The 19735-nt window shown below is 47.3% G+C and overlaps 1 protein-coding gene across 1 annotated transcript in view; it reads right to left on the minus strand.

Moving 5' to 3' along the window:
* Nucleotides 1-1057: 1057 nt before the first annotated feature.
* VSNL1 (visinin like 1) overlaps nt 1058-19735 on the minus strand; it is a 276191-nt gene continuing 257513 nt past the window's right edge. Inside the window, exon 4 of the mRNA XM_063915355.1 lies at nt 1058-2205. Coding sequence (XP_063771425.1) covers nt 2008-2205 — 198 coding nt within the window. The 3' untranslated portion in view covers nt 1058-2007. The remainder of the gene's footprint in view (nt 2206-19735) is intronic.

Here is a 19735-nt window from a genome sequence, read left to right on the forward strand (position 1 = left end):
CATATTATGCCTCAGTATGCCCCATATTCATATTATGCCCCACTGTGTGCCAAATTCATATTAAGCCTTGCAGTATGCCCCATATTCATATTATGCCCCACAGTGTGTCCCATATTCATATTAAGCCCCACAGTATGCCCCATATTCATATTATGCCCCACAGTGTGTGCCAAATTCATATTAAGCCCCACAGTATGCCCCATATTCATATTATGCCCCACAGTGTGTCCCAAATTCATATTAAGCCCCACAGTATGCCCCATATTCATATGATGCCCCACTGTGTCCCAAATTCATATTAAGCCCCACAGTATGTCCCATATTCATATTATGCCCCACCTTCATACTATGCCACACAGTACAGCTTCCCATTCCAAGAAGAAACGAGAAAAGAGCAGTACCGAAAACATGACAATAACACTAGAGGAAGGTGTAGACAAACCAGTGAAGGCAGCCTGACTCTGAGCTCATTCAGGGACCCAGCTGAAGACTCAGCACGCACTATGTGAAGCATGCAGCATGTTTTAGTACACAAACGTTATTCCCATGCATCATGTTATGTTATGATGACCCTCCTATGCGGGATCCGATAAGCAAGCTGCTCCTTCTCCAGCAGTGTCCAGTTCCCCCCGGATGGGTCAAACTCCTCCTTCATTGTGTTGGCAATCTGCAGCCAGTCAGCCACCCACTTACTGGCATCTTTTGGGCAGAAGGCGGAGCCACACAGATTGAATATGGGTGGGCACACACGCCTCCTCATGTGACAGACACGGAAACCTAGTCGCCAGGACTAAAATCAGTTGCCATAGCGACCTGGCACTTGGAATTTGTCAAATCCTGAAACATATATTTATTTATTGTACCAGATAAGGTGCCTTCTATATGATGCATTCACCGTATGTACACCTATTTTTCCTTTATGCCGCTTGCGTTTTCTGTACCCCTGCCCTTATCAATAACAGCCACAGCTAACATGAACTGTGTACCGTAATGTTCTGAGCATCCAGAAATGACCCCTAATCCTAGAAAGAGATTCTGGATCCCGGGTGGGGAAGAGTCAAATGGTATAAATTATTTATTTTGGGACATATATTGCAACCTCTTTTGAAAATTCAGTCAGAAATCATAAATACAGTTTTCTGAGAAATCAATACTGCGCACACTCCCATTGAAACAATAGGTCATCTGTATATTTTTTCATATATGCATCTTATGTATGAGTACATATGTATATAATGTTTATATACATAAACATACATATATATCTGTGAACTAATATATATACATACATCTCTCTATAGTAATTTATAATATCTCTCTGGATGAATTTGGGGGTTTCAGTGGGACTTGTGACTTGCTTATACGCCCTCTCTCTCTCTGATACGGCTCTTTCCAAATTCGCTAACGATGCAAATGAGGTAAGAATTAAGGCAAACCTAAGAGGCATGCAAATTAATTACATTTATATTCACCGACATCACGAGCACGTGTGAAAAGGGACGTAAGCAGATCCATGAGCTGAGTTCATGTCCCTCCGCCTGCCCGGGACTACTTTACAGCAGGTGAAATGAGCTAGTCGGAACAGTAACATTGCCATGGTAACCAGTGTCACTACCACTAACACGTAAAAGGAGACACACAGCTAGCATCAGTAAAACAATAAATAGCATTATGCATTACATTACTGATGCACAGGGGTTCGGGACCTATGAAATTACATTGTACACTTCACATTGTGGCAGAATTTTTTTTTCCTCTTTTTTTTTAGTTTTTAATATATATATATATATATATATATATTATATATATTATATACTTTTAAAATCTTCAGCAAATGACATTCTCATGCACACGAGTGTCTCAAACACAAGAAGCAAGTCCATTTATAGGTAGTCCAAGCAATTATTTTTGATTATTTTTTTTTGTTTTCTGTAATAGTCGTGGAGATAGCTGCAAACTGAATGAAACATTGACATTTTTGTGCAGTCCGAAACGCGTCAGGTGAGCTCATTTTTGAATGTCACACTGGAGCAATAATACAATGGAAGGGTCGCTCTTTGCGGCTTCTTTGAATTCATCCAACGTAATTTGGTCGTCTTTGTTCTTATCCATCTTGCTGAAGATCTTGTCTACCCGCTGCTCAGGCGTGAGGCCGTCCTCATTCATTTTCATCATTATCACGGTGCCCACCATTTTGTAGATGGCCTGGGGGTAAAAGGCAAACAAAAAATCAGTGATTAATCATTTCTGTCCATGCCAGCGGTGCGTGAGTCTATGGGAAGGAAGACACTAATAACTAATAACAGCACAATAACATAGTGTAGTACCACCGTGTTCAGCAGCAAACAAAGAACTGGAAGACGATAGCTGATGAAAATCATAATAAATGTTATTTGAATTCACTCAGCAATTCACAAGATAAAGTTAAGATGTAAATATAATACATTCATTAATCAACTATGCCTGTTATCTACTAACACAAGTGCAACATGAAGGCAGGTGTACAGTGCTGTCATTCATTGTCACCTACTAGTCTAGTGCAGATAGACGCACATCTAGAAAATTTGGTGAGACACACAGGTAGTGGTGAAAAACATACCACAGTGCGGATTGTGTAATGGTTAGCACAGTGCTGAGGTCATGGGTTCGACTCCCACTATGGCTCTAAAGTGTGGAGTTTGTATATTCTCTCTATACTTGTGTGTGTTTCCTCCGGGTACTCCGGTTTCCTCCCACAACCCGAAAATATACTGGGATGTAATTGACGCCCAATAAAAAAAAAAATTCACCCTAGCATGAATGTGTGTGCGTGCGTGTATATGTGGTAGGGAATATAGATTGTAAGCTCCACTGGGGCAGGGACTGATGTGAATGGCCAAAATATTCTCTGTAAAGCGCTGTGGAATATGTGTGCGCTATATAAATAACTGGTAATAAATAATGACTGACAGCCTACTGAAAGCGAAGGCTTCCAAACAGGTGTGATTTAGGCATTTTGTTTAAGCAAGTAACATCTCGGCCTGGTCAAAGTCATATATAAAAAATAAGAATTTACTTACCGATAATTCTATTTCTCGTAGTCCGTAGTGGATGCTGGGAACTCCGTAAGGACCATGGGGAATAGCGGCTCCGCAGGAGACTGGGCACATCTAAAGAAAGCTTTAGGATCACCTGGTGTGCACTGGCTCCTCCCCCTATGACCCTCCTCCAAGCCTCAGTTAGGATACTGTGCCCGGACGAGCGTACACAATAAGGAAGGATTTTGAATCCCGGGTAAGACTCATACCAGTCACACCAATCACACTGTACAACTTGTGATCTGAACCCAGTTAACAGCATGATAATAGAGGAGCCTCTAGAAAAGATGGCTCACTACAACAATAACCCGAATTTTTTTGGTAACAATAATTATGTACCAGTATTGCAGACAATCCGCACTTGGGATGGGCGCCCAGCATCCACTACGGACTACGAGAAATAGAATTATCGGTAAGTAAATTCTTATTTTCTCTGACGTCCTAGTGGATGCTGGGAACTCCGTAAGGACCATGGGGATTATACCAAAGCTCCCAAACGGGCGGGAGAGTGCGGATGACTCTGCAGCACCGAATGAGAGAACTCCAGGTCCTCCTCAGCCAGGGTATCAAATTTGTAGAATTTTACAAACGTATTTGCTCCTGACCAAGTAACTGCTCGGCAAAGTTGTAAAGCCGAGACCCCTCGGGCAGCTGCCCAAGATGATCCCACCTTCCTTGTGGAGTGGGCATTTACAGAATTTTGGCTGTGGCAGGCCTGCCACAGAATGTGCAAGCTGAATTGTACTACAACTCCAACGAGCAATCGTCTGCTTAGAAGCAGGAGCACCCAGCTTGTTGGGTGCATACAGGATAAACAGCGAGTCAGATTTTCTGACTCCAGCCGTCCTGGAAACATATATTTTCAGGGCCCTGACCACGTCAAGCAACTTGGAATCCTCCAAGTCCTTAGTAGCCGCAGGTACCACAATAGGTTGGTTCATGTGAAATGCAGAAACCACCTTAGGTAGAAATTGAGGACAAGTCCTCAATTCTGCCCTGTCAGAATGAAATATTAAGTAAGGGCTTTTATATGATAAAGCCGCCAATTCTGACACACGCCTGGCTGAAGCCAGGGCTAACTCGTCACTTCCATGTGAGATATTTTAAGTCCACAGTGGTGAGTGGTTCAAACCAATGTGACTTTAGGAAACTCAACACAACATTGAGATCCCAAGGTGCCACTGGAGGCACAAAAGGAGGCTGTATATGCAGTACCCCTTTTACAAATGTCTGAACTTCAGGCACTGAAGCCAGTTCTTTTTGGAAGAAAATCGACAGGGCCGAAATTTGAACCTTAATGGACCCCAATTTTTGGCCCATAGACAGTCCTGTTTGCAGGAAATGGAGGAAACGACCCAGTTGAAATTCCTCTGTAGGGGCCTTCTTGGCCTCACCCCACGCAACAAATTTTCGCCAAATGCGGTGATAATGTTTTGTGGTTACGTCCTTCCTGGCCTTGACCAGGGTAGGGATGACTTCATCCGGAATGCCTTTTTCCTTCAGGATCCGGCGTTCAACCGCCAAGCCGTCCAACGCAGCCGCGGTAAGTCTTGGAACAGACAAGGCCCCTGCTGGAGCAGGTCCTTTCTTAGAGATAGAGGCCACGGTTCGTCCGTGAGCATCTCTTGAAGTTCCAGATACCAAGTCCTTCTTGGCCAATCCGGAACCACGAGTATAGTTCTTACTCCTCTCCTTCTTATTATTCTCAGTACTTTTGGTATGAGAGGCAGAGGAGGGAACACATACACTGACTGGTACACCCACGGCGTTACCAGAGCGTCCACCGCTATTGCCTGAGGGTCCCTTGACCTGGCGCAATATCTGTCTAGTTTTTTGTTTAGACGGGACGCCATTATGTCCACCTTTGGTTTTTCCCAACGGTTTACAATCAGGTGGAAGACTTCTGAGTGAAGTCTCCACTCTCCCGGGTGAAGGTCGTGTCTGCTGAGGAAGTCTGCTTCCCAGTTGTCCACTCCCGGAATGAACACTGCTGACAGTGCTATCACATGATTTTCCGCCCAGCGAAAATCCTTGCAGCCTCTGCCATTGCCCTCCTGCTTCTCGTGCCGCCCTGTCTGTTTACGTGGGCGACTGACGTGATGTTGTCCGATTGGATCAATACCGCCTGACCCTGAAGCAGGGGTTTCGCTTGACTTAGGGCATTGTAAATGGCCCTTAGTTCCAGAATGTTTATATGAAGAGATGTCTCCAGGCTTGACCATAAGCCCTGGAAATTCCTTCCCTGTGTGACTGCTCCCCAGCCTCGCAGGCTGGCATCCGTGGCCACCAGGACCCAGTCCCGAATGCCGAATCTGCGGCCCTCTAGAAGATGAGCACTCTGCAACCACCACAGGAGGGATACCCTTGTCCCTGGTGACAGGGTTATCCGCTGAAGCATCTGAAGATGCGACCCGGACCATTTGTCCAGTAGGTTCCACTGTGCGTGGAATCTGCCGAATGGGATTGCTTCGTAGGAAGCCACCATTTTTACCCAGAACCCTTGTGCATTGATGCACTGGGACTTGGTTCGGTTTTAGGAGGTTCCTGACTAGCTCGGATAACTCCCTGGCTTTCTCCTCCGGGAGAAGCACCTTCTTTCTGGACTATGTCCAGAATCATCCCTAGGAACAGAAGACAAGTCGTCGGAACCAGCTGCGATTTTGGAATATTGAAAATCCAATCGTGCTGCCACAACACTACCTGATATAGTGCTACACCGATCTCCAACTGTTCCCTGGATCTTACCCTTATCAGGGAATCGTTCAAGTAAAGGATAACTAAAATTCCCTTCCTTCGAAGGAATATCATCATTTCGGTCATTACTTCAGTAAAGACCCGGGGTGCCGTGGACCATCCCTACGGCAGCGTCCGAACTGATACAGTTCTGTACCATAACCTGAAATACCCTTGGTCTGAAGGATCCAGGGGTCTACTTGCGAGTGAGCCCACTGCGCACTGAAATTCATTGAGAACGGGACCCCACCGTGCCTGAACTTGTAAAGCCCTAGCGTCATACTGAGGGCTTGGCATAGGCGGAAAAGGGTTTCTGTTCCTTGGAACTGGCTGATCTCTGCAGCCATTTTCCTCTCCCTCTGTCACGAGCAGAAAAGAGGAACCCTTTTGCCCGCTTGCCAACCAGGACTGCGCCTGATAATACGGCGTCTTATTTTGAGAGGCGACCTGGGGTACAGCCCCTCTTTTAAGGCAATACTTCCAAATGCCGTTTGGAATCCGCATCACCTGACCACTTTACTGGAATAATTGGACAACGCACTTATACTTGATGCCAGTCGGCAAATATTCCGCTGTGCATCATGCATATATAGAAATGCATCTTTTAATTGCTCTATAGGCAATAATATACTGTCCTTATCTAGGATATCATATTTCCAGTCAGGGAATCCGACCACGCCAACCCAGCACTGCACATCCAGGCTGAGGCGATTGCTGGTCGCAGTATAACACCAGTATGTGTGTAAATACATTTTAGGATACGCTCCTGCTTTCTATCAGCAGGATCCTTAAGGGCGGCCATCTCAGGAGAGGGTAGAGCCCTTGTTTTTACAAGCGTGTGAGTGCTTTATCCACCCTAGGGGGTGTTTCCCAACGCACCCTAACCTCTGGCGGGAAAAGGTATACTGCCCATAACTTTTTTGAAATTATCAATTGTTATCGGGGGGAAACCCACGCATCATCACACACCTCATTTTATTTCTCAGATTCAGGAAAACTACAGGAAGTTTTTCCTCACCAAACATAATACCCCATTTTTTTGGTGGTATTCATATTATCAGAAAAGTGTAAACTTTTTCCATTGCCTCAATCATGCAATGTGTGGCCTTATTGGAAATCACGGTTGTCTCTTCACCGTCGACACAGGAGTCCGTACCCTTGTCGGCGTCTGTATCTGAGGTAACGGGCGCTTTAGGGCCCCTGTATGAGACGTCTGGACATGCACAAGCTGAGTAGCCGGCTGTCTCATGTCAACCACTGTCTTTTATACAAAGCTGACACTGTCACGCAATTTCAACAGTACATCCACTCAGGTGTCGACCCCCTAGGGGGTGACAACACTATTTCAGACACTCTACTCCGTCTCCTCATCATTTTTCTCCTCATACATGTCGACACCAACGTACCGACACACAGCACACACACAGGGAATGCTCTGATAGAGGACAGGACCCCACTAGCCCTTTGGGGAGACAGAGGGAGAGTTTGCCAGCACACACCAGAGCGCTATATATATACAGGGATAACCTTATATAAGTGTTTTTCCCTTTATAGCTGCTGTATTGTTATATACTGCGCCTAATTTGTGCCCCCCTCTCTTTTTTTAACCCCTTTCTGTAGTGTAGTGACTGCAGGGGAGAGCCAGGGAGCTTCCCTCCAACTGAGCTGTGAGGGAAAATGGCGCCAGTGTGCTGAGGAGATAGGCTCCGCCCCTTTCTCGGCGTCCTTATCATCCTTTTTCTGTATGTTTTGGCAGGGGTTAAATGCATCCATATAGCCCAGAAGTTATATGTGATGCATTTATTTTAGCCATATAAGGTTTTTATATCGATTTATTGCGTCTCAGGGCGCTGCCCCCCCCAGCGCCCTGCACCCTCAGTGACCGGAGTGTGAAGTGTGCTGAGAGCAATGGCGCACAGCTGCGGTGCTGTGCGCTACCTTATCTGAAGACAGGATCGTCTTCTGCCGCCGATTTTTCCGGACCTCTTCGCTTTTCTGGCTCTGTAAGGGGGACGGCGGCGCGGCTCCGGTGACCCATCCAGGCTGAACCTGTGATCGTCCCTCTGGAGCTAATGTCCAGTAGCCTAAGAAGCCCAATCCACTCTGCACGCAGGTGAGTTCGCTTCTTCTCCCCTTAGTCCCTCGATGCAGTGAGCCTGTTGCCAGCAGGTCTCACTGAAAATAATAAACCTAAACTAAAACTTTCACAGAGAGCTCAGGAGAGCCCCTAGTGTGCACCCTTCTCGTCGGGCACAGAAATCTAACTGAGGCTTGGAGGAGGGTCATAGGGGGAGGAGCCAGTGCACACCAGGTGATCCTAAAGCTTTCTTTAGATGTGCCCAGTCTCCTGCGGAGCCGCTATTCCCCATGGTCCTTACGGAGTTCCCAGCATCCACTAGGACGTCAGAGAAATATTGGACAATCCTGATTGGCAATCGTTATGGCTAGCATGGCAGCAAGAGGAGACCTAGAATGACTTTAAGCCTTCAATACCACCTGTATGCAGATGTTACCAACCCTTTCCCGCTCACCTTCTGTCCTCTTGGTGTCACCTCCTCTTATATGTCAGTTATCTCCTTGAAGATGTTGTCAAACTCAACATTTCTAAAGCCAATTTTTTTCTGCTCTCCCTGTGAATAGATAACATCTCCGTCTCCTTTGACCCCAAGCCCGCTGTCTCTGGATCATCCTGAACGCTATCTCCTCCTGCTTTCTGTCCATTCCCACCCCCAATCCTGCCACTTCCAGCTCCACAATAATTCCTGGAGGCCACGAAAACTCACATCCAAGCTCTTCTGCCTGAAACCTACCGGCCTGCCGAAATCCTGCCTCACCCCTCTTCAGTCTCCCCTCTGCCTGCCTCGTTCTACTCTCTTCTTCTCATGTTGCCAGTCTCTTCATTGGCTTCCTGTCCCCTTCAGAATTCGAATTCAAACTTCTCCCACTCAACTCCTCTTCTCCCTACGTCTCCAGCCTCATTTAGCCCATGCTCTCTCCCAGCCACATCTCTTTGCCAATGACTGGTGTCTCATGCTCATAATTCCAATGACCACAATCTGAATGTCTAGATGGGTATTAGCCACTCTCCCCATGTAATCAGGTTTTGGTGTATGACCAGTGGACTACGGGGGTAATTCAGACCTGATCGTAGATGTGCTAAATTTAGCACATCTACGATCAGTTTCTCTGCCATGCGGGGGGATGCCCATCACAGGGCTAATCCGCCCCGCATGTCAGGCCCCACCCCCTGCATCTCACTGGCATCACATGCGCAGTGCGCCTACATCTTCCCTTCTGCACATATGGATTGACAACAATGTTCCTGCATGGGATTGACTGGAGCTTGATATCACTGCTTTGTGCATTTTGCACTTCTCCACTAGCTTACCTTTCAATTTCATTTCACTGCCCACCTCACATCATAACCCTGCGCCGTCACCTCTAGTCCTGTCCTCACTAGCATTATTATATCAATGGACAGGTCACGGCCTCCCACATGATCAGCACAATCACTGAAATACTTTGTGCTGATGTGAACACGGCAGTCATTTGAAATGAGCAGGGACAGAACAAGCTGTAGCTTAAAAGCTTCTGGAATTCCACGATCATTTATTTTCCAACATCAAATGACTGTGGAAATATTCTAGGATTCTATTTAATGTTTCTACTATAATTCCTCACTAAGGGGAGGATAAAAGATGTTAAATTAACGTTCCAAGTACTGATGTGTAACATAATAAAAACGTATATACATATAGCACTAGTGATGTTGCTTTGTCACAAGCCCGCCAAGACTGCTGCTATTTTTGGTGTATGTGTATATATATATATATATATATATATATATATATATATATATATATATATATACATACATACTGCTGGCTTTCCCTGACGAGGGTGCTGCTGCACCGAAACAGCTGTTGGAGTTGCCAATATGCGGGGTTACCATTGTGAATTGAACTGCTAAGTATACGATTTGTACTATCTTATGCACGGTGCACTTTAAAATGAGGATTCAGTAAATTGTTTACTGCTACACAAGGTGTGCTGGTTTTTGTGGATCTTTGTCACAACGTTTGGATGTTAATATTTGACCGAGCACCCTGACAAAACGATTGAAGGTGTGTGCGTTCCAAATTTGCATATATATGTGTATATATATATATATATATATATATATATATATATATATATATATATATATATATATATATTTTAAAGATCACTAGGGGTTGGGCCCTGGCCAACAGACAAGTGTTGGCTATTGCAAAGGATCAACTTGACTTTCTCTAAATCAGACAACAGAGACCTGATCCTGAGTCATTCACTATGCTGATATTCACGGAATTTGTCAATGTGTTTCAACTGCGCATGCGTCAAAGCTGCACAGCGGTGTGTGCGAACAAAGTTGCAGTATCGTTCAAGAGTCACAGACTCGTAATGAAAATGTGTTGGAGGTTCTTTGGCACTGACTGGGAGGTGGTTATTCAGACGTGTGAAAATGGCCCATGTTATGAGCATGTAATGGGAGTGTTGTGGATTTGTCGCAGATGTGGTTGCGAACTCAGACGCACAATCATGTACACTGGAGGCCATACTCTGATGGAGAATCTGCTCCTAGCATTGGGCCCTGTGCAAGTTTCCACAACTAAAGACGTTGAATGTGGGCGTCTCGGATATACACCAGGGAAGACATTAGCATAAAGTGAATTTAATAAGTATCACATTATCCTATTAATGCAACAACATTTTCAGATATGCTGTAGAATCAGAATACTGTTCTGGAACCTTGGTCTTTGCCCCTGTGCAGACACGCCCACGAGGAACACTTAGTCACAAGTGAATTACCGGACCAGTATGGAAGGAAACCCATGAGAACATGAGTAGAACATATAACCATAACCGGGGCTGAAATTAAACCTAAGCTACAGGACAGAACAGAACTTTAAACCTTTGGGCTGACTCTGTAAATTCAGTGCAATTGAAAATTACAGGATGATGACGTAACTCGTTCTGCAAAATAATACTTTCTACTGCAATACGAGTCCAATTAATACTGGCAAAAAGCAGGACTATTTTGTTCCTATGACATCATAATGTTTTCAATCGGGTGGTCTTCAGTATGCCGACTGTCGGGATCCCGACGCACAGTATACCGGCGCCGGAATCCCGACAGCCGGCATACCGACACTTTTTCTCCCTCGTGGGGGTCCACGACCCCCCTGGAGGGAGAATAAAATGGCGTGGCGAGCGCAGCGAGCCCGCAAGGGGCTCATCTGCGCTCGCCACACTGTCGGTATGCCGGCGGTCGGGCTCCCGGCGCCGGTATGCTGGTCGCCGGGAGCCCGGCCACCGGCATACCATACTACACCCTTTCAATTACTTGAACAATATTAACCACAATGGGAAATCAAACTAATAACCATGGAAATCAAACTAATAACCATGGAAATAAAACTAATAACCATGCCTTCAAATTCAGTAGAGGCTATTCCTACCCCAGGAGGATGAACTCTGATTAATGTTATTAATTAACAGCTGCATTATGTGTCCCTAACCCTGCAAAGCTTAATCACAGCAGTCTAGTCACTTGGTTCAGTGAACTGGAGCACAGTTCTTGGAACACTGAACAAGGGCACAATATCAAGTGAATGTTTGTTCAGAAGTGAATGCGTTTCCCGCTGTAGTGTTGTCGTTATTATGGGATATGAATTCCTGCTGTGTGTTCAGGCTGCAGGTCCCACAGTTACTGCGGCCATGCGGTGACAACACGTATCACAAAACGCAGACCTCTAGATAACATAACACGTAACATGACAGAAGCTAAGACCTCAGACTTGCTGAACTGGAGCGCCAGGAAGTTTAGAGAATATTAAATTGGGTCATGCAAAAATGCTTTATTCATGACTAGTTTGGTCGGCACAGAAATCTGCATTTCTAACTATAGTCTCACACACAGACGCACAAAAGAAAGAATACGTTTGGGAAACAAATTTAACTGGAAGAGCCCTGAAGAGCAAATAGAAGCTATTCCATGTAGTGTCGCCGCCCCCCCCTCCTTCAGTTACAGAGCTTATATAAGAGACAGGTCAGTGGAGATGGTGAACGCTGCTCAGGAATAATAGTCACTATTCTGCAATGTTACGAGTGTGTAGGTAATTTATAGGTGCATTTACTTTCTAACAACAATACTGAAAGAAAAAAAAATAGGATTTTAATTACCTACCGGTAAATCCTTTTCTCGTAGTCCGTAGAGGATGCTGGGGGTCCAATTTCGTACCGTGGGGTATAAACGGGTCCTTTGGGAGCCACTGGCACTTTAAGAGTTTAATAGTGTGGGCTGGCCCCTCCCTCTATGCCTCTCCTACCAGACTCAGTCTGGAAAATGTACCCAAGGAGATGGACATAATTCGAGAGAAGGAAATACACAGATAGTGGTGAGATTCACACCAGCTCACACATAACAAAAGGAAAGCCAAGCTAACCAACTTGAAATGTTTCAGCAACGACTGAACCAACAATACTGAACCAAGTAACTATGCAGAAATACGAAGCACTGGGCAGGCGCCCAGCATTCACTACGGACTACGAGAAAAGGATTTACCGGTAGGTAATTAAAATCCTATTTTCTCTTACGTCCTAGAGGATGCTGGAGTCTAATTTAGTACTGAGGGGATATACCAAAGCTCCCAGTATGGGAGGGAGAGTGCTGAGGGTCCTGCAGAACAGATTGACCAAATTTTAGGTCCTCAGAGGCCAAAGTATCGAACTTGTAGAACTTAGCAAACGTGTTCGACCCTGACCAAGTAGCTGCTCCGCAAAGCTGTAAAGCCGAGACACCCCTGGCAGCCACCCAGGAAGAACCCACCTTATGAGTAGAGTGGGCCTGAACAGTATTCAGAATAGGCAATCCTGCCGTCGAATAAGCATGCTGGATAGTAAGCCTGATCCAGCGAGAAATTGTCTGCTTAGAAGCAGGACACCCAATCTTGTTGGGATCATAAAAGACAAATACAGCGTCCGATTTCCTGTGACGAGAAGTTCTCTTCACATAGATCTTCAAAGCCCGCACAACATCCAAGGACTTTGAGCTAATTGAGGTGTCAGTAGCCACTGGCACCACAATAGGTTGGCTGATATGAAAAGCCGACACAACCTTTGGAAGAAATTGCTGACACGTTCTGATCTCAGCTCTATCCTCATGGAAAATCAAGTAGGGACTCTTGTGCGACAATGCTCTCAATTCCGACACACGTCTTGCAGATGCCAATGCCAACAGTGTGACCGCCTTCCAAGTAAGAAACTTTACGTCCACCTCCTGTAAAGGTTCGAACCAATCCGATTGCAGGAACTGCACCACCAAGGCGCCGTAGGAGGCACAAAGGGTGGTTGGATGTGCAGAACTCCTTTCAAAAAAGTCTGAACCTCAGGGATAGCAGCCAATTGATTCTGGAAGAAAACGGACAAGGCTGAAATCTGGACTTTGATTGAGCCCAAGCGCAGGCCCACATCCACACCTGCTTGCAGAAAGAGAAAACGACCCAGTTGAAACTCCACCGTAGGAAACTTCTTGGATTCACACCAAGAGACATACTTTTTCCAAATCCGATGGTAATGTTTAGATGTTACCCCCTTCCTAGCTCGGATCAGAGTAGGAATAACCTTGTTCGAAATGCCCCTCCGAGCTAAGATCTGGCGTTCAACCTCCATGCCGTCAAACGTAGCCGCGGTTAATCTTGATAGGCAAACGGACCCTGTTGTAGAAGGTCCTCGCGAAGAGGAAGAGGCATCGAATTCTCCAGCCGTAATGCCAGAAGATCCATGTATCAAGCCCTTCTTGGCCAGTCCGGAGCAATGAGGATCACCGGAATTCCTGATCTTTTTATTTGTTTGAGAACCCTTGGGATGAGTGGAAGTGGAGGGAACACATACACTGACTGGAACACCCACGGAGTCACCAGGGCATCCACTGCCACTGCTTGTGGGCCTCGCGACCTGGAACAGTACCTAAGAAGCTTCTTGTTGAGACGAGAGGCCATCATGTCTATTTGAGGTACACCCCATCGGCTTGTTGCCTCTGCGAACACATCCGGGTGGAGGCCCCATTCTCATGGATGGAGATCGTGTCTGTAATGCCGAGACGCCTCGGGCAGCCGCCCAAGAAGAGCCCACCTTCCTAGTGGAATGGGCCTCTACCGAATTTGGTAACGGCAATCCAGCCGTAGAATGAGCCTGCTGAATCGTGTTACATATCCAGCGAGCAATAGTCTGCTTAGAAGCAGGAGCGCCAACCTTGTTGGCTGCATACAGGACAAACAGTGCCTCAGTTTTCCTAACCCGAGCCGTTCTGGCTACTTAAATTTTCAATGCCCTGACCACATCAAGGGACTCGGAATCCTCCAAGTCCCGCGTAGCCACAGGCACCACAATAGGTTGGTTCATATGAAAAGAGGAAACCGCCTTAGACAAAAATTGAGGACGAGTCCGCAACTCAGCTCTATCCACATGGAAAATCAGATAGGGGCTTTTGTGAGACAAAGCCGCCAACTCGGACACTCGCCTTGCCGATGCCAAGGCCAACAACATGACCACCTTCCAAGTGAGATACTTTAATTCCACGGATTGAAGAGGCTCAAACCAGGGAGACTTAAGGAATTGTAACACCACGTTAAGGTCCCATGGTGCCACTAGAGGCACAAAAGGAGGCTGGATATGCAGCACTCCCTTCACAAAAGTCTGGACTTCTGGGAGAGAAGCCAATTCCTTCTGAAAGAAAATGGATAGGGCCGAAATCTGAACCTTAATGGAGCCTAATTTTAGGCCCATATTCACTCCAGTCTGTAGGAAGTGGAGAAAACGGCCCAGATGGAAATCTTCCGGAGGAGCATTCTTGGTTTCACACCAAGAGACATACTTCCTCCAGATACGGTGATAATGTTTCGCTGTCACCTCCTTCCTAGCCTTTATCAGAGTAGGGATGACCTCGTCCGGAATGCCCTTCCGAGCTAGGATCTGGTGTTCAACCGCCATGCCGTCAAACGCAACCGCGGTAAGTCTTGGAACAGACAGGACCCCTGTTGCAACAGGTCCTCTCTGAGAGGAAGAGGCCACGGATCTTCTGTGAGCACATCCTGCAGATCCGGATACCAGGCCCTTCGAGGCCAATCTGGAACAATGAGAATTGTCTGTACTCCTTTTCGTCTTATGATTCTCAATATCTTTGAGATGAGAGGAAGAGGAGGGAACACATAGACCGACTGAAACACCCACGGTGCCACCAGGGCGTCCACTGCTACTGCCTGAGGGTCCCTTGACCTGGCACAATACCTCGGAAGCGTCTTGTTGAGGCGTGACGCCATCATGTCTATTTGAGGAAGTCCCCACTGACTTGCAATCTCTGTAAAGACTTCTTGATGAAGCCCCCACTCCCCTGGATGGAGATCGTGTCTGCTGAGGAAGTCTGCTTCCCAGTTGTCCACTCCCGGAATGAAGACTGCTGTCAAAGCGCTTACATGATTTTCTGCCCAGCGAAGAATCATGGTGGCTTCCGCCATTGCCACTCTGCTTCTTGTTCCGCCTTGGCGGTTTACATGAGCCACGGCTGTGACGTTGTCTGACTGAATCAGAACAGGCAGGCCGCAAAGAAGAGTCTCCGCCCGACGTAGGCCGTTGTAGATGGCCCTCAATTCCAGTACGTTTATGTGCAGACAAGCCTCCTGGCTTGACCACAGTCCCTGGAAGTTTCTTCCCTGTGTGACTGCTCCCCATCCTCGGAGGCTCGCGTCCGTGGTCACCAGAACCCAGTCTTGAATGCCGAACCTGCGACCCTCTAGAAGATGAGCACTCTGCAGCCACCACAGGAGAGACACCCTGGGCCTGGGGGACAGGCTTATTTTTTGATGAAGTTAAAGATGGGACCCGGACCACTTGTCCAGAAGGTCCCACTGAAACGTCCGCGCATGAAACCTGCCGATGGGGATGGCCTCGTAGGACGCCACCATTTTCTCCAGAACTCGAGTGCATTGATGGACTGACACTCTTTCTGGTTTTAACAGGTCTCTGACCATGTTCTGGAGTTCCTGGGCTTTTTCCATCTGGAGAAAAACCCTTTTTTGTTCCATGTCCAGAATCATGCCTAAGAAAGTCAATCGGGTCGTTGGTACCAACTGTGACTTTGGCAGATTGAGAACCCAGCCGTGCTGCTGCAACACCCTCAGGGAGAGTGACACGCTTTTCAGCAACTGTTCTCTCGATCTCGCTTTTATCAGGAGATCGTCCAAGTACGGGGTAATTGTGACTCCCTGCTTGCGCAGGAGCACCATCATTTCCGCCATTACCTTGGTGAAAATCCTCGGGGCTGTGGAAAGCCCAAATGGCAACGTCTGAAATTGGTAATGACAATCCTGTACAGCAAATCTCAGGAACGCCTGATGAGGAGGATATATGGGGACATGAAGGTCAGCATCCTTTATGTCCAGAGATACCATAAAATCCCCCCCCCCCCCCTCCAGGCTGGCGATGACTGCTCTGAGCGATTCCATCTTGAATTTGAACCTTTTTAAGTATAGGTTTAGGGATTTTAAATTCAGAATGGGTCTGACCGAACCGTCCGGTTTCGGGACCACAAATAGGGTTGAGTAGTACCCCGTCCCCTGTTGGAGCAGGGGAACTTTGACCACCACTTGTTGAAGACACAGTTTTTAAATTGCATCTAAAACTACCTCCATTTCTGGAGAAGAAGCTGGTAGGGCCGATTTGAAAAACCGGCGAGGAGGCACATCTTCGAATTCCAGCTTGTAACCCTGGGATACAATTTCTATTGCCCAGGGATCCACCTGTGATTGAACCCAGACGTGGCTGAAAAGTCGAAGACGTGCCCCCACTGGGGCGGACTCCCTCAGCGGAGCCCCAGCGTCATTCGGTGGATTTAGTAGAAGCCGGGGAGGACTTCTGCTCCTGGGAACTAGCCGTAGCTGGCAGCTTTTTCCCTCTGCCCTTACCTCTGGTGAGAAAGGAAGATCCCCGTACTCTTTTGGACTTATGCGACCGAAAGGACTGCATCTGATAATGTGGCGTTTTCTTTGGCTGTGAGGAAACATAAGGTAAAAAATAAGAATTTACTCACCGGTAATTCTATTTCTCGTAGTCCGTAGTGGATGCTGGGAACTCCGTAAGGACCATGGGGAATAGCGGGCTCCGAAGGAGACTGGGCATATCTAAGAAAGAATTAGGACTACCTGGTGTGCACTGGCTCCTCCCTCTATGCCCCTCCTCCAGACCTCAGTTAGGAAACTGTGCCCGGAAGAGCTGACAGTACAAGGAAAGGATTTGGAATCCCGGGTAAGACTCATACCAGCCACACCAATCACACCGTACAACTCGTGATACTATACCCAGTTAACAGTATGAATAACAACTGAGCCTCTCAACAGATGGCTCCAACAATAACCCTTTAGTTAAGCAATAACTATACACAGGTATTGCAGACAATCCGCACTTGGGATGGGCGCCCAGCATCCACTACGGACTATGAGAAATAGAATTACCGGTGAGTAAATTCTTATTTTCTCTGACGTCCTAGTGGATGCTGGGAACTCCGTAAGGACCATGGGGATTATACCAAAGCTCCCAAACGGGCGGGAGAGTGCGGATGACTCTGCAGCACCGAATGAGCAAACTCAAGGTCCTCCTCAGCCAGGGTATCAAACTTGTAGAATTTTGCAAACGTGTTTGAACCCGACCAAGTAGCAGCTCGACAAAGTTGTAAAGCCGAGACCCCTCGGGCAGCCGCCCAAGAAGAGCCCACCTTCCTCGTGGAATGGGCTCTCACTGATTTAGGATGCGGCAGTCCAGCCGCAGAATGTGCAAGCTGAATCGTGCTACAGATCCAGCGAGCAATAGTCTGCTTTGAAGCAGGAGCACCCAGCTTGTTGGGTGCATACAGGATCAATAGCGAGTCAGTTTCCCTGACTCTAGCTGTCCTGGAAAATAGATTTCCAGGGCCTTGACTACGTCCAGCAACTTGGAATCCTCCAAGTCCCGAGTAGCCGCAGGCACCACAATAGGTTGGTTCAAATTAAAGGAATTGGGAACGAGTCCTAAATTCCGCCCTATCCATATGAAAAATCAGATAAGGGCTTTTACATGACAAAGCCGCCAATTCGGACACACGCCTGGCCGAAGCCAAAGCCAACAGCATGACCACTTTCCACGTGAGATATTTTAGCTCCACGGTTTTAAGTGGCTCAAACCAATGCGACTTTAGGAAATCCAACACTACGTTGAGATCCCAAGGTGCCACTGGAGGCACAAACAGGGGCTGAATATGCAGCACTCCCTTAACAAAAGTCTGAACTTCAGGCAGTGAAGCCAGTTCTTTTTGGAAGAAAATTGACAGAGCCGAAATCTGGACCTTAATGGAACCCAATTTGAGGCCCATAGTCACCCCTGACTGTAGGAAGTGCAGAAATCGACCCAGCTGAAATTCCTCCGTTGGGGCCTTCCTGGCCTCACACCACGCAACATATTTTCGCCATATGCGGTGATAATGTTTTGCGGTCACATCCTTCCTAGCTTTAATCAGCGTAGGGATGACTTCCGCCTGAATGCCCTTTTCCTTCAGGATCCGGTGTTCAATCGCCATGCCGTCAAACGCAGTTGCGGTAAGTCTTGGAACAGACAGGGCCCCTGCTGCAGCAGGTCCTGTCTGAGCGGCAGAGGCCATGGGTCCTCTGAGATTATTTCTTGAAGTTCTGGGTACCAAGCTCTTCTTGGCCAATCCGGAACAATGATTATAGTTCTTACTCTTCTCCTTCTTATCATCCTCAGTACCTTGGGTATGAGAGGAAGAGGAGGGAACACATAACCGACTGGTACACCCACGGTGTCACTAGAGCGTCCACAGCTATCGCCTGAGGGTCCCTTGACCTGGCGCAATATCTTTTTAGCTTTTTATTGAGGCGGGACGCCATCCTGTCCACCTGTGGTCGTTCCCACCGGTGTACAATCAGCTTGAAGACTTCTGGATGAAGTCCCCACTCCCCCGGGTGGAAGTCGTGTCTGCTGAGGAAGTCTGCTTCCCAGTTTTCCACTCCCGGAATGCACACTGCTGACAGTGCTATCACGTGATTCTCCGCCCATCGAAGAATCCTTTTGGCTTCTGCCATTGCTATCCTGCTTCTTGTACCGCCCTGTCGATTTACATGGGTGACAGCCGTGATGTTGTCTGACTGAATCAGCACCGGTTGTTTTTGAAGCAGGGATTCTGTTTGACTCAGGGCATTGTAAATGACCCGTAGTTCCAGAATATTTATATGCAAGGAAGCTTTTGTCCTTGGACGTTTTCTTCCCTGAGTGACTGCCCCCCACCCTCGGAGGCTTGCATTCGTGGTCACCAGGACCCAGTCCTGTATGCCGAATCTGCGGCCTTCACGAAGATGAGCACTCTGCAGCCACCACAGAAGAGACACCCTGGCCCTTGGTGACAGGGTGATCCACCGATGCATCTGAAGATGCGATTCGGACCACTTGTCCAATAGATCCCACTGGAAGATCCTCGCATGGAACCTGCCAAAGGGAAACGCTTCGTAAGAGCTACCATCTTTCCCAGGATTTGCGTGCAGTGATGCACCGACACCTGTTTTGGTTGCAGGAGGTCCCTGACCAGAGATGATAATTCCAGGGCCTTCTCCTCCGGGAGAAAAACCTTCTTCTGTTCTGTGTCCAGAATCATACCCCGGAACAGCAGACGCGTCGCGGGAATCAGCTGCGACTTTGGGATATTCAGGATCCAGCCGTGCTGATGCAGCACTTCCTGAGATAGTGCTACGCTGACTAGCAACTGCTCCTTGGACCTCGCCTTTATCAGGAGATCGTCCAAGTACGGGATAATTATAACTCCCTTCTTTCTAAAGAGTATCATC

Source organism: Pseudophryne corroboree, chromosome 4 (assembly GCF_028390025.1).
Source record: "Pseudophryne corroboree isolate aPseCor3 chromosome 4, aPseCor3.hap2, whole genome shotgun sequence".
Taxonomy (NCBI): domain Eukaryota; kingdom Metazoa; phylum Chordata; class Amphibia; order Anura; family Myobatrachidae; genus Pseudophryne; species Pseudophryne corroboree.